The following is a 14,755-nucleotide window of genomic DNA, read 5'->3' on the forward strand; positions in this document are numbered from 1 at the left end:
TGGACCAGTGAGTTGTGATACTTGTTCTGGTTTGGATTTATTCATTCTACTGTTTGTTAAAATAATTGGAAAACAAAGATCTCACTTACAAACTACAATACAGGCTGAAGACAGATCATTATTGTCTGGTTGTCTGTCTATGCATAATAAGTCCTTTATTTTTTTCCCCTGTGTGGGCATTTTTCATATTCTGTGCCATTTCCTTGGAAGAGATCAGGCACTTTGGTAAAAGGATGCAACACCAGAGTGAACAGGGCAGCTCAGTTCAGTGACAAGTGACCTGTTCACAGCCACTTACTCGGATGCTGTTGAGGTTGCTGGGGTAGCTCGGAGCTGGGTCTCCCCTTTACTTCCCCCAGCTGTGGTTGCTTTCTGTTCTTTCTTATCTTCAAGAGGTTTGGTACTGCCAGCACTGCCGGAGTGTGTTCACTTTCACACCTACACCTGGCGTTTGTCGGCTCTTCTATTGCTGCAGCTCTCCGACCCGCAGCTGCCTCGGAGCTGCTCCGCTCTCCCCGAGCCCGTCCCACCGGCTCACCAGTGCTGCGCTCACACCTGATGCTCCGTTTGCCACGTTGTTGTCCAGTCCGTTCTGGCACTGTGCGATGGAAATCCCTGTGGCCACGATGCTGGCCCGGCAGCGTGGCTTGGCTTCCTCCCACCCCAGTTCCCTGCTGCCCGAGGAACGCGGCTCCTGCCCTCGCCGGGGCTTGCTCCCTGCCGTGTTCTGTGGCCCCAGGGTAAGCCGAGGGTCTTCTAGTGCCCCGCGTGGGGTGAGCGGGGCTGGGCTGCAGGAGCTGCGGGTCACGCGTGTCGCAGAACCGCAGGATCGCAGAGGCTGGAAAAGACCCAGAAGATCATCGAGTCCCAGCTGTGCCCGATGCCCACCCTGTCCCCAGCCCAGAGCACTGAGTGCCACCTCCAGCCCTTCCTTGGACACCTCCAGGGCTGGGCACTCCAAACCTCCCCGGGCAGCCCCTTTTCATGGAGGTAAATTCCCCCTGCTGTCCAGCCGCTGTCACCGGCACTCCCGGGGCCTTTCCCAGTTCTACAGCCGCTCGGCCCCAGCCCGGAGCGCTCCGGGGGTGGTTGTGACCGCAGGGCAGGGCCCGGCACCGGAGCAGGGCCCATCGCCCGGCTCTGTCCGGGGAGGCCGCGCCGCTCTCCGGCCCCGCCCTGACCCTGCGCCCGGGCGGAGCCGTGGCCGCCAGCCGTGCCACGACAGCCCCGCGCGCCCCGCCCCTTTAAGGCGGCCGGGCGCTGCCCTTGAGTGACACACCGCGCGCCCTGTGGCCGGCGGCCGCTCCCCGTTCCGCGCCGGCTCCACCAATAGCAGTGCGGCGTGGGCGGCCCTTGCGCCGCTCCGGCCCGCGGTTCCTGTCCGCTCTTAAAGGGGCCGCGGCAGGGCGCGGGCGGCGCCGCTGCGCTATGCGCGGGCGGCCATGCGATGGCGGTCGGTGGTGCTGGGGCTGCTGCTGCTGCGGCTCGGGCTGCAGGCGCTGCTGACGCTGCTGCCCGCGCTGGCCCGCGGGCTCTGCCTGCACCCGCGCCTGCCCTGCCCCGGCCCGCGGCCGCCCGCGCTGCCCGGCCCGCCCGTGGGCTCTGCGGGCCGCGAGGCCCGGCTGTGGGGCGCGGCGGCGGGCGGCGATGAGTACGAGCGGCGCTACAGCGGCGCCTTCCCGCCGCAGCTGCGGGCGCGGCTGCGGGACGCGGCCCGGGGCATGTTCGTGTTCGGCTACGACAGCTACATGGAGCACGCCTTCCCCCGCGACGAGCTCGACCCTCTGCACTGTCGCGGCCGCGGGCCCGACCGCCGCGACCCGTGAGTGCGGCCGGGGGATGCCGGGGTGGGCACGGGGCGGGCACGGGGCGCGGGGTGGCACCGCTCCGTGTGTCTGTCTCCCAGGCGGCCGGGCTGGGCCCAGCCTCCTCCCAGTGCTGCCCTGCGACAGGGTAGTTGGTAATGGCTATAAGCTAAAATACAAGAAGTTCCACCTCTGTATGAATCACGGGATGGTTCCGGTGGGAAGGGACCTTAAAGCCCATCCAGTGCCACCCCTGCCATGGGCAGGGACACCTTCCACTGTCCCAGGCTGCTCCAAGCCCCAATGTCCAGCCTGGCCTTGGACATTTCCAGGAATCCAGGGGCAGCCCCAGCTGCTCTGGGCACCCTGTGCCAGGGCCTGCCCACCCTCCCAGGGAACAATTTCCTGCTAATATCCAATGTCAACCTACTCCCCTTAAGTTTGAAGCCATTTCCTCTTGTCCTGTCACTCCAGTCCCCTCCATATTTCTTGTAGTCTCCCTTCAGGTACTGGAATGAACTTTTTTCCATGGTGGGGCAGAGCCGTGGAACAGCTGCCCAAGGAGTCATGGAGCCTTCCCTCCTGGAGACATTCCAAACCCACCTGGACACATTCCTGTGTCACCTGCTCCAGGTGACCCTGCCTGGGCAGGGGGTTGGACTGGATGATCTGCACAGATCCAACCCTAACGGTTCTGTGATTCTGCTCTTCCAGCTCCAACCTGAACATCAATGATGTGCTGGGGAACTACTCCCTGACGCTGATCGACGCGCTGGACACGCTGGCGGTGAGTCCTTGGGGTGAGGACACTGCCCTGGTCACCCTGGGACCTGCCCTGGTCACCCCAGGGACTGCCCTGGCTGGGTGTGTGGTGGCAAATAGCTGGATCACAAGCTAACAGCTGGGTCACAGACCAGCAGTGTCATACGGGGGTAAGAGAATGAGAGTAGCTGGAGATGTGTCAGCAGGGATTTCCAGAGGAGACAGGAAATTTTGAAGCTCCTCCCCAAGGTTCAGACGAGATTATCTTTTGGGATATGCCGTTGTTCTGGTGCTCAGGATGGGTGGATTCGAACTGGGACTGCTGTGAGTTGCTGAGAGGTCCATCAGGAGGAGGGCTCCTTGTGTACACAATAACTGGAAGAGCTCTGGTTGTTTCACTTGGCAGAGAGGGCCTGACTGACACACAGATCTGTGTGAGGAGTGGTGAAAGGAAGGAGGGGAAAACCTATAAAGCTGCTTGTCCCCTGCATTTCTGATAAAACTGGAAGATAATGTGAGGAGCAGCTCAGTTTTGTGTTAGTAGTACCAGGGTATGGGGTCATGAGGAAGAGCCCCTTCCCTGGGCATATTCAGTGACCCCAGTAGGTTTCATTGTTCTCACCTGTGCAGCCAGGGCAGGTTTGTGCCTTCTGGAGTGTAGGCGCTCACTGGTGTGCTGGAGCCATGGGGGATGTGTATCTCCTCTGGTGCAGAAGGTGCTTTGTGCACTTTGGGATATCAAACCCTTCCCATTCTACCCTGGGACTGCAGTAGTGGAGAGGAGCTGCTTGAGCAGGGCAGCTCGGAGCAGAACTGAAAGCAGAAGTGGGGGAAATGCTGGGTTTTACTGAAAGAGAAGTTTGGGATCTGTGATCAGCTATGTGGCTGATAATGGTGCCTTTCTGTCCTCCACCACCAGTGGGGCAGTGCATAAAAGTTCTTTTCTCAAATATAAAGCTTCTAGTTGCTCAAGTCTCTTGTGTTTGAGAAGCTGCTGCATGGGGGAAGCCTGTTCTGCTCCTCATTGCTCCAATCAAACATGTGGTGCTTCCCCACTGGGTCTGGTAATGGGGAGAGCTGGCACCTGGTGCTTTGGTTAAAAATCTAGGTATGGTCCCTGTAAACCAAGTGTTTTCATGAACTCAGGCAAGCAGGAACCTGTGTTTTCATTCCACATTGCTGCTCCCTTAAAGCTCAGGCTGAATTTACATCTGTCTCTGGATGCAGTGGAAATCACTTCCTAGGTTAGACCTGTAGGAAGCAGGCACAAGGGAACCCTTGGATGTGCAGTGTTGGGTCAGGAACCTGAAAGGGGGGACTTGCCTTTGGTCACATAAACATCAAATCAGACTTCATTGTTCTGCAAGTTATGTTATGCATTAAGCTAAACTTAGCTCTTGGATCAATAGTTCAGACAGTTTGAACACTCAGTGTGCTAAATCTGACTGCTGGTCTAAGATGTGAACTTGCCATTCTCTTCTCCAGCCCTCTTCCCCAAGCAGCAATTGTACAAAAGAGCTTTGTTTTTCTGTAAAAGGTGATGGGAAACTCCTCAGAATTCCAGAAGGCAGTGAAGTTGGTGATTGACACAGTTTCTTTTGACAAAGACTCAACAGTCCAAGTTTTTGAGGCAACAATCAGGTATGTGGTGCTGAGTTTCTGTCTTTAAAGCAGTAACAAGGTTAAAGACCTGGTGTATGTAATGCAAAGTCAAATCATTGATTATGAGGTCTTTGGCAGGCTTTAGTCCATAATTGTTCCTCAAGTAAGCTGTTTCTTAATCTTCTATGAAAATATTCCATCCTTTCATATTGGAAACTGTTTTAATCAGTGCTGTGTGCCCTGGAGCAGTGAGTCAGTGATTGTCTCTGTGCTTGCAGACTCTGCTTTTTTGTTGTTGCTCTTGCAGCAGAGACTCAGATCTGTGCACAACAAACAACCCTGGGACAGCTTTTCCTGGGTCTGTTTTTCTTTCGTGGACTCCTGCTCACTTTCACTTTCGTTTCAGATGCAAAACAGACCCATCTGTCTTGGAAATGGGTTTAGATGCTGTCTGATTTTAAAAGGTTTCATTTTCTGAGTGTCTCAAACAGTGTTTATTCCTGCTTCACTTGGCTAGGCATTCTTTTTGCTGAGTACTAAGTTTATGTAACACCCTTGCTGCCATTTGCATGGCCAAGGAGCTGTTCACTCCTAAATAGCCTTGTTACAAGAACTCCTGGGTTAGGTAAATTTTGCAGAACCAGGTTTTGGTGCACTGTGGCTGACAACAGCATGACTTCTACATGTTTTCACTACTGGTGGGGGAAAACCCACCATGGGTCATTTTCTGTAGTGCCTGTAAGGAGCACAAAGTAAGAATTCTGACAGACATGACACCAGTAAGGTGTTTAGGTGACGAGTGAGGTTCAGAACAGACTGAAAACCTGAATTTTCCTTTTCCCACAGGGTTTTGGGAAGCCTGCTGTCTGCCCACATCATAATCACAGACACCAAGCAGCCCTTTGGTGACATGACCATTAAGGATTATGACAATGAGCTGTTGCATTTGGCTCATGACCTGGCAGTGAGGCTGCTCCCAGCCTTTGAGAACACCAAAACTGGCATTCCCTACCCTCGGGTGAGTGGACACAGCAGCCCTGCGGGGAAATAGACTCAAAGCAGTTTTTCACCTGTCTTACAACTTAAATTTTGTGCCCTTCTATGTGCACTTGGGGTATTGAGCCTGCTCTAAGTTATTCTAAAATGACACAGGGGAAACTGCCCTAAGTTTTGGTGACATGGGCAATACAAGTTGCTCCTTCTGTCTAGTAAATGTTTTCCCTGGGCTGATTTTTCACTGTGTTTATTGTTCCCTGTAGGTCAGGAGTCATTTGGTTCTGTGCTGTTTGGCTGGAGCATTCCCTGCCCCGTGTCACACAGCAGCAAACAGTACTGGCATTAACAAGAAATACTGTAAAGGCAAATAGCTGAGGAAAGTGACTTTATTGGTGACTTGCTACTAAAACAATTGTATTGGAATAAAACTCTTCTGAAATATTTATCATACTGGGCTTGGAATTTATAATTTCCTGAGTGCTGCTCAGTGGGTACTCAATACTTTGGGATTCTTGGATGCTGCAGCCTCTTGTTTTAAGCAGATGCAGTTGGCAAGGAGAAGGCTGTCACTTCTACTGGAACAACCCTAAACTGCAAAACTGTAATTAGCTCTTGCCTGGCTGCTCTTAATTTCTGGAGACAGCAGCACTGCTTTTCCTCCAGACCTGTCAGGCTGTAGAAACATGAATTTTCACTTCTGTTCAGGGTCTGGTAAAGCAGCTGAGGGTGGTGTAACTTCCCTTCAGCTCTGTGTTCTGTGGGGAAGGGGAGGAGCATCCACTTAAGGAAGCTTTTGGTTTCAAGAGCACGAACTGAGGGGCAGCAAAGAAGGAGAAGCCTGAATGTTTAGGGGAAAGCATGAAAAAGTGGAGTGGAGCTTGCAAGGATTAGCAAGTACAAGAGAAAAAACAGGATTGCCCACTTTAAGCATGATGCTATAAAGCTGGAAGAAGAATTTCAGGAATTCTACAGGAACGCTTTCCAAGCAGCAATGGGCTGGTTTTCTCTCTCTGTGACATTCCATGCTGCATATTGTGCAAAAACCACCAAAGAGGCTTGTTCCTAAGTGTGAGGGTGCAGCTGTGAGCACAGCTGGCTGAGGGCCAGCCTGCCTGTCCCTGTTGGCACTGTTGCTGTTCACAGGTGAACCTGAAGAAGGGGGTTCCTCCAGACAGCCACAATGAAACCTGCACAGCAGGAGCTGGATCCTTGCTGGTGGAGTTTGGGATCCTCAGCAGGCTGCTTGGTGACTCCACATTCGAATGGGTGGCCAGGAGAGCTGTGAAGGCCCTGTGGAGCCTCAGGAGCAATAACACTGGACTGCTGGGTAATGTCTGGGTGCTGCTGTGTCCACTGGCTCCGTGTTCAGCCTGCCTCAGGCTGTGCCAGCAGCCTGCAGTTCCTTCATGTGTCCTAAACTTTGTCCTTCTGCTCCGTCTGTAGCTGTTCAGTCACTTTCTCCTTGTGTGCCCAGGGGCTGTGTTGAACAAATGGCACTGTGGGGTTTTGTAAGAAAAATGGAGTCTCTGAATGACTCCTTAGGGCACACACATCTCAAACAGAATTTTTCACCAAACTGGGAGATGGAACTGAAGGCCCTGATTTGTGTCCCCATTAATGTAATTCAGATTGGCAGATGACTAAAAGTAATTAAAATAACTGCATGTGTGTGGGTGTTCCTCAGATGAATCCACCACTGTAACACTTTATCTGATGTTAATCTTTGATCCTTCCTCCTTGGGAATTTCTGAATGTGTAATATTCCTCCAAGTCTTGACTGGATTGGTTTTCTCTGATGTACTCAGCAACCTCAGACTAAACTTTTTGTTTGTTCTGAAAGGAAACGTTGTGAACATCCAGACTGGTCACTGGGTTGGAAAGCAGAGCGGACTGGGAGCAGGGTCAGATTCGTTCTATGAGTACCTGCTGAAGTCTTACATCCTCTTTGGGGAAAAGGAAGACCTGGAGATGTTCAACGCTGCCTATCAGAACATTCAGAACCACTTGAGGAGAGGGTATGTGATTTGTGTCAGCATCAATTCCTGGAGCAGTGAATCCTCCAGCAAGATGAAACACTGTTTATAGTGTTTTGTGCCATGCCCCAGAAAATCTGTGTTCTCTTTACTTGAAGAAGCAAAATCTCATTTTCATGGTAGTCTCCTCACTCCTCAGCAACCGATCGGGTGCAGAGAAACCAAGCTGGTTCCTGTCCCATTTATAAATGTTAAGGCTGAGAAAAGTTTGGCACTGCAAAGGAAATGTATTAAATTGGCTGCTTTGTTCTTCTGAAGGCCTGATCTTGCCTAGCATGACTTTTTGGTAGAGATTCTGCTGGCAGAGCTCTAAGATAGGATACATCCCTTTATGAATTAACTTCTCTGAGAGCATGACCGATGTTTTGGTTCCTTTCAAAATGAGCCCAGCACAGCAAAGCAGTGGCTCCTTGCCTTTGCTGGTGGCAGTGCACTGTGCTCTCCTCAAGCAGAGGCATTTCCATGTTGCTCTTGTTCCCTGGCAGTCGAGAGGCCTGCAATGAAGGAGAAGGTGACCCTCCCCTGTACGTGAATGTGAACATGTACACGGGCCAGCTGATGAACACCTGGATCGACTCTCTGCAAGCCTTTTTCCCTGGACTGCAGGTAAGCTTTCCTGCTGCTAAAGGCCAGGTAGAAAGGCTCATCCTAATCCTGGGCTGGGAATGAGTCTGAGCAGTTCTGAGCTGAGCTCCCACCTGTGGGTTTGCATCTGGTGGCTCTGATAAGAGTTCAGTTCAGTTCTGCATTAACTCAACAATGTGGGGAGGCCTGGCCTGCTCCCTGCTGGATCTGAGAGACTCTCAGCATCCCTCTTTTAACCTCAGATTTGTATTCTGTGCTGTGAGGCTGAGCTCTGCTAAAGCTTTTGCTGCAAAGAATGAATACGTTAGTACTTTTTTGGGGGGGTTATTTTGTGTGTGTTTTATGAAGGGAGAGTTGTGTTAGATGCCACGTTCTCATCTTTGCTGGCTGGCAGCATTAAGTGTGTGTCTCTGGCTGCTGTTGTGCCCAGGTGCTGATAGGAGATGTGGAAGATGCCATTTGTCTCCATGCCTTCTATTATGCCATTTGGAAACGCTATGGAGCTCTCCCAGAGAGGTACAACTGGCAGCTGCAGGCCCCAGACGTTCCCTTCTATCCACTGAGGCCGGAGCTGGTGGAGTCCACATATCTTCTTTATCAGGTATTTCACTTCTCTGAGTTACAAACTGTGGCTTGGCCAAAATGGTTTTGTTCAGAAAGTCACTTTTCCCCCCCGACCTCTGGCCAGCTGAAGTTTGGCAGCCCTGGAGCTGCCTGTTGGCATGTGGAGGTCTCTGGGCAGGCACTGTGGTGTTGTGCAATGTTGCTGCTCTGCTGATTGCTTCAAAAAAAGCCTTTTTTCTAAGGCAGGCAAAAACAACACTCAACAGCCTTTTCTAAAAGGTGCTGGCAGATTTTTGCAAGGCAGAGACTTGTGACTGCTTAACCAAAATTGTTGAAGTAAATATAACAGCTTTCCTTGCAACACTGTCCAGGCACAGATAACAATAAACTAAAATAACTGTCTGCCTACAAGGAAGGTATCAGAGAGTTTGGATTTACTGCAGGTTTAGGATTGCACTAAAGCAAATGTGAGAAGCTTGCACAGGCTAATCCAAGTCATGCTCCTATAAAGATAAATTTGCTGTGTGATACACAAGACTCTGGTACCAATAGGCCTTTGTTGTGTTATTTTTACAAGATTTCAAAATTGCTGACTCTAACTCTTGTCTGTCTTCCTTATTTAGGCCACAAAGAACCCATTTTACCTTCATGTGGGAATGGATATTCTGCAGAGTTTGGAAAAATATACAAAAGCAAAGTCAGTCTTCAATGTTTTTTTCTTCTCTCAGTGCTATATACCTACATTTTATTATACAAATATTATATAGAATCCAGTCTGCCACATGTAGGTAAACCAGAAAACCCAACCCTCCCTGAAAGCCACAAGTGGTGATTTACTTACTGAGCACTTCTTTCTTTCCCGTCTGAAAATGAAATTACAGTCCAGTGGCAACTTCGTACCTTCAGAATTTTGTAACTGCCTTTCAAAATGCATTGTTGATGATCAGCTGCTAAAAGCTGCTGAAAATAGTAGTTGGGATTTTTCCTAGGGATCCTGCAAGACTATTTCTCACCTCGTGGTGTTTAGCTGAACTGAGGGATGCCCCCTAAGCCAGAAGCTGTTGCATATCAGCTTCCAGTTCAAGACAGCAGCAGTGAATCCTGACTTTAAAACTGAGTAGCTGAACCTCTTGCAAGACTCAGAGCGAAGACAGTGAATTTTTATTCCTTGTTATTAACTGACTCATTTTGTAACCAATGTGTAATGATTGGCCAGGTCAAGCATTGCAGTTGAGTGGGGTTCAGGTGATCACAGACCCCTCAGGACCCCAGAACCAATAAGCAATGAGTGCTTGCACAACACAGTTGTTCCCTTTGAACTTCACCCCTGGCAGTTGGAATGGTCTGGAGTAAAGGAATATCTGGGGAGCAGTTTGGGAGCAGGACAGCTGGGAATTAAAGCCAAACCAATGTTCCATGTTGCAGGTGTGGCTATGCCACGTTGCACCACGTGGTGGAGAAGACGAAGGAGGATCGAATGGAGAGCTTTTTTCTCAGTGAAACCTGTAAATACTTGTACCTGGTACGTGTGTGTTCCTCATTGCCAAGATACTGTGCACAAACATGCTAGAGTGAGGAGGTGGGAGGCTATTGATTATTAATTATTAATTAAACTGGGTTGGGTTAGGGGTGGGACGTCATTAATTACAACCTGCTGGGCTCTAGGACTTGTGTATGGGAGTGATTCAGGCTGTGCTCCTGTCCTTTGACCTCACCCCAGTCTCTGAGGCTGGGCAGCTGCCCAGCTGTGGTTCCTGAACCTGGAGAGCTGGAAAGGAGAGGGGACAGGACTGGAGGAAGCTGCTGCTCAGCTCTGAGCTAACTGCTGCTTGTAGCTCTCCTGCCTGGAGCAGCCTCTGCTTTCTCCCCACCGGGCATTGGCACTCCCAGGAGAAAGCATTTGGGCTGACATTACCTAAGCCCCTATTCTCAATCTCCCTTAGTGCAGAAAACCAAATAAATCTATGACTGAGTGGATGCCAGCCTAGAAGTGCCTCACAGAGCAGCTTAGAAAATAAGGGCACTTCAAGTTGTGTGCAAAGTTTTCCTTCTGCTCTCCTCTTTTAACTGCTCAGATCAATCCCTTGCATTAAGACGATTTATTTCCATTTGCTCCAGCATTATTTAGCACTAAAAGGTGTTTTTGTGTGCTCCTTCAATGCGTGAGTACCTGTTTGCAACTCCTCATTGCTGGGACATGAAGGGTGCTGCACACCAACAATGACTGTCTCTCCCATCTCTCGTTTAGTTGTTTGATGAAGAGAATCCAGTGCATAAATCTGGGAATAAGTTCATGTTTACTACTGAGGGCCACATCGTGTCTGTGGACGAGCGTTTCCGGAACTCGCTGTGGGAAGACATCCTCCCTGGAGAGGAGGACAGCGCCGAGAAAACCAAACCCACGGAGCTGAAGGCAGCCAACTTCAGCTCCAACGTAAGGAATGCACAGGCTGCTCCTGCCTTGGGGATGGAGGAGGGGCAGGCAGGACAAAAAGAGCCATTTGGAAGTGGTGCTGTAGACAATTTCCTTTAGGCGAGTTAAATATCTGAGAAGCTCCCGTGAAAAGCACTTGCAGCAGCAGCAAAAATGGGATCATGTGAGGGATTGTGGTGAGAGTGAAACCTGTCCCCTTTGAAGTATTTTGCAGCAATTTTTTTGTTCTTTGTTAATTTATTTCTAGTTATTTTTCCCTTCCCCTTTGCCCTTAAAACTCTGCAGTGCTGCTGTCAGGAGGAGAGGAAGAAGCAGAGGGTCAATTAAACCAAGCTTTGTCTTCCTCAGGGTGGTTTTGGGGGTGTAAAGGGGACCTTTCTTAGCAAGGCCTCAACTGAGCCCAGAGCTGTGAGCTCCAGTGCCCATCACCAACCCAAACAGATCTGGTTTTAATCAGGGAATCACAGAATGGTTTGAATTGAAAGGACTTTGAAGGTCATCTCATTCCACCCCCATGGGCAGGGACACCTTCCACTAGAGCAGTTACAGAACAATGTTTTTAAACCTCTGCTGGTAGGTTCTGGTGTGGTTCCTTCCCTCCTCCCCCCAAAACTCCAGAAAAAGAGCATTATTTTAAACATTCACAGTTGTCATAGTGAAGGAAATCTCAGTTGCACAACAAGCTGTGCTGTATGTTTGGAAGCTGCAGCCTGCACTGAGGAAACACTTGCTGCTCATTTATGGGATTTGTGGGGAAGTCTGCAAAGAATGAGGGAAACTTGGGATAAAAAGTGTTATTTGATACAATTTTCTCTACTGGGAGGATCTGAAAGGATTGCAGAGGGATGGGATGGCCTGGGTTTGGATTTGAGATTTTAAAAATATTTAAATTTTCTTAACAGTGTAACAGAGTCCCTGATGAGAGGAGGTACCTGCTGCCCCTGAAGAGCAACTACATGAGACAGATCGACAGGATGGTGGGACTGATCTGAGGGACTCTCCAGGGAAACTTTGGAGGAGCCTGGGATTCCTCTGCAGACATTCCTCCCCCTTCAGCTGCTCCCTGCACAGGCTGAGTGCCCCAGCTGTCCCCTGGGCCTGTGGTCAGCCGTGGACACAAAGGAGATGGAGCTCAGTGCTCCGAGCTGGGGTAACCTCCTGTGCCACCCGAACACACAGCTCTTGTTTCAGGACTTCCTATGAAAAATGTTGTTGCAAATGAAGGCTGAATATGTTTTAAAAGAAAAAGAAGGCAAATTGGCCTGTGCCACTTAGCTACCTCTTTGTGGCTGTGTTACAAATGTCCCTCTAGAGAAGGGTCTGGTGTTTAATTTGAAGTGATCTTGGCTTGGGGAAGGAGGGGGAAAGTGCAATTTTTTACACCAAGTTGAATTATTGAATTTTTCTGACTAGCAATACACAACCTTAAGGTCTACTCAGGTAGGAACCCACTGGGTTTGCTGAAACAAAACTGCTCTATCTACTCTTGGAAAGATAACTCCTGGTGGTGTAAAAGCTGTTGGTAGAGTCTGATATCCCTCACACACACAGCTGATAGAACAGGCAGGGTTGTGAGAGCCTGTAGCTGCAGAAACCAGTGATCAAACCAATCCAGGTGCCTTTTTGGAAGGGAATGGGGGGAGGGAAGGGGGAATTGCAGAGCCACTCAGGCAGAAGTTCCCAAAGTTTCCTTGTTTGCCATGTTTTAGTGCCTTTTCAGGAGAGATGCTGCTAAGAACTGGTGTCACAGTACACGAAGAACAAACTGTTCCACATTCCTGACAGGATTCGTGTGTTAGTGCCTTAAGTTCTCTTCACTAGCAGGGAAAACTGAGCTTCCTTGGGAAGATGGAAAAGTATTTTAGATGAGCTGGTTGCAAAACACAGTGGAGCCCAAAGTCACTTAAAAAGAGATGATTTCCCTTTTTTGTCTTTTAAGATGTTGGAAGAATATCTGTCTATGAACTTTTGGGAAGAAAGCAGTTAAGGGCTTGAGGGATGACAACAAACTGAGGCCAAAACAACATTCTTAAATATAACAAGTTGGGGTTTTTTTTCCAGTGGTTCCCCGTTGCTTATATACTTCTAACTTTTGACTACAGTTGAAATAGTAAAATGTTATTTTTGGGTTAATGACTTTTAAATTGAGGCTTAAATACCAGGGCAACTTGATCTGTATTTTCACCTTCTTAAAACAACATTGGTTTTCATAAACCACGTGTTGCAACTCAAAACATTTCTAATAAATACGAAGTTTGTGCTGGAGAGGTTATTGTTGAAATCTTTTAATGTACAGATGCATCTCAGGGACTTTGTTATAGGATCTTCTGTTCCATGATAGTTGAATCTTATGTTCAGGCAAAAAAAAAAAAAAATCATCAAGTCTTCATGGTCTTAGTGTGTGTGTTTGAAGGGCTGAAGGGTTGGAGGGGGGAGAGGGAAATAGGTTAAAATTTCCCAAATTATTGCAGTAGAATGGGTTGCCTTGGTGTTTGAAGCAGCTGGTGATTCCAGCTCCTGTAGAATTGGCTTTGTTAATGTATTATTGGAGTGTCTGAGTCTCCTGTTTAAAGGAAAACAGGAATTCAGGGTGGTGTGATGCAGAGAGGTGTTGGGAGAGGTTCAGGCTGTGCTTCCCAGCCAGTACAGGGTGAGGAAGGGCAGGAGGATGGACAAAGGCAGGGGGGACCTCTGCTCACCCAGGAGGCACAGGGATCTGGGCTCCGAAATGCTGCTCCTGGGCCAGCAGGTCTCATCCAGCTCTGGAATGAGAATGGTGGGGTGAGAGCCCAGTGCAGCATCCCACCCTGGCTGTGTAAACTCAGAGTGGCAGTGCTGGGATGGACAGGACACAGGAAGGACAGGACACCAGGACAGACACACCCAAAGTGTGGTGGTGGCTTCTTCTGCCTACCTGGTTTGTCCCTGACTCCCAGTTTAGCTCCTTGAATGTGTCACACTCACCACTGTGTGTTTGTGCCTTCTGAACTCCTGAACCCAGGGGAGGGTCCCAGCCCAGGATCATGCACAGAATCCATTCCAAAGTTTTCCAGAGAGAATTCCACGACTGTGAGAAAGTTGCAGAACAATTCTGCCATCCTTGTTTCCTTGTTTTTGCCAGGAATAGTGAAAGGTGGCTGAGAATGGGAGCAGCCCAGCCAGGAATTGCAGCTTCCAGCCAAACATGGTCAGCTTCCCTTGGGAATTGCTTTGGAATTTCTGTTGCCAGGTGCTGTGACAGTCATCTTTCCACAGAAATGCTCTTTATCCTCAAGGAAGCTGGTGGTAAAAGACTCTGTGTTCCTTCAGGAGCCAACTTTTCTTCCTCTTTGCTCTAAAACTGCTTGGATACATTTTTACTCTGTAAGGACAGGGCTCCTGTTACGCACTAAAATGAGAGCTTTTGTACAAGTCAATGGCATCAAAATGGAACTGATAACAGTGCTGGAATCACTTGCTGAAATAGACTCTTGTATTTCTTGGTATCATGTGCAATATCAAGTTTTCCTAACTAAAAGTGCCATGTATGCTCAATTGTTATTTATCCAGGAAGTATTTAACTGAGGAGGGAAACTTGGAAGAGGACCAAATGTGCTTGCATGAAATGTCCTGAATTTTCAACACTTGGCTTGCATTTTGCAGATCCACATTAAAAAGTAGTGTGTTTGACTACTCTGATGTGTGTTTGTCTTGTAGGGTGGTTCTTGCAAGGCTTGCAGGGGATCTCCCTGCACCTTCTGTACACTGGGATTTCACCTGGTTAGAGCTGGGATGGCTCCTTCCTGCAGGGGAGTAAACCCACCCCACCCCAAAACAACAGAGCTCTTTCTTCTCCCCCTGTTCCTCTTTCTGTCCATGAGGATTTGGGGGCAGCTGAGAGCAGGGAGTGATGTGGGATAAATGAAGTGTGGCAGCACCCAGCCTCGTGAGCAGGTCCTGACCTCCCTGCTGTGACTCCCAATCCTTTGTCCAAT

At 49.4% G+C, this 14,755-nt stretch overlaps 1 protein-coding gene across 1 annotated transcript; it reads left to right on the forward strand.

Moving 5' to 3' along the window:
- Positions 1-1,411: 1,411 nt before the first annotated feature.
- EDEM1 (ER degradation enhancing alpha-mannosidase like protein 1) lies at positions 1,412-14,395 on the forward strand. The gene is made up of 12 exons (XM_082288905.1): positions 1,412-1,822; positions 2,520-2,592; positions 4,105-4,208; positions 5,016-5,187; positions 6,309-6,492; positions 7,006-7,180; positions 7,684-7,804; positions 8,214-8,384; positions 8,971-9,044; positions 9,773-9,869; positions 10,596-10,781; positions 11,684-14,395. The coding sequence occupies exons 1-12, from the start codon at positions 1,443-1,445 to the stop codon at positions 11,771-11,773; spliced, it is 1,827 nt and encodes a 608-aa protein (XP_082145031.1). The 5' UTR covers positions 1,412-1,442; the 3' UTR covers positions 11,774-14,395.
- The last annotated feature ends 360 nt before the right edge of the window (positions 14,396-14,755 follow it).

Source organism: Coloeus monedula (genome assembly GCF_965178545.1).
Source record: "Coloeus monedula genome assembly, chromosome: 11".
In the NCBI taxonomy this organism is placed as follows: domain Eukaryota; kingdom Metazoa; phylum Chordata; class Aves; order Passeriformes; family Corvidae; genus Coloeus; species Coloeus monedula.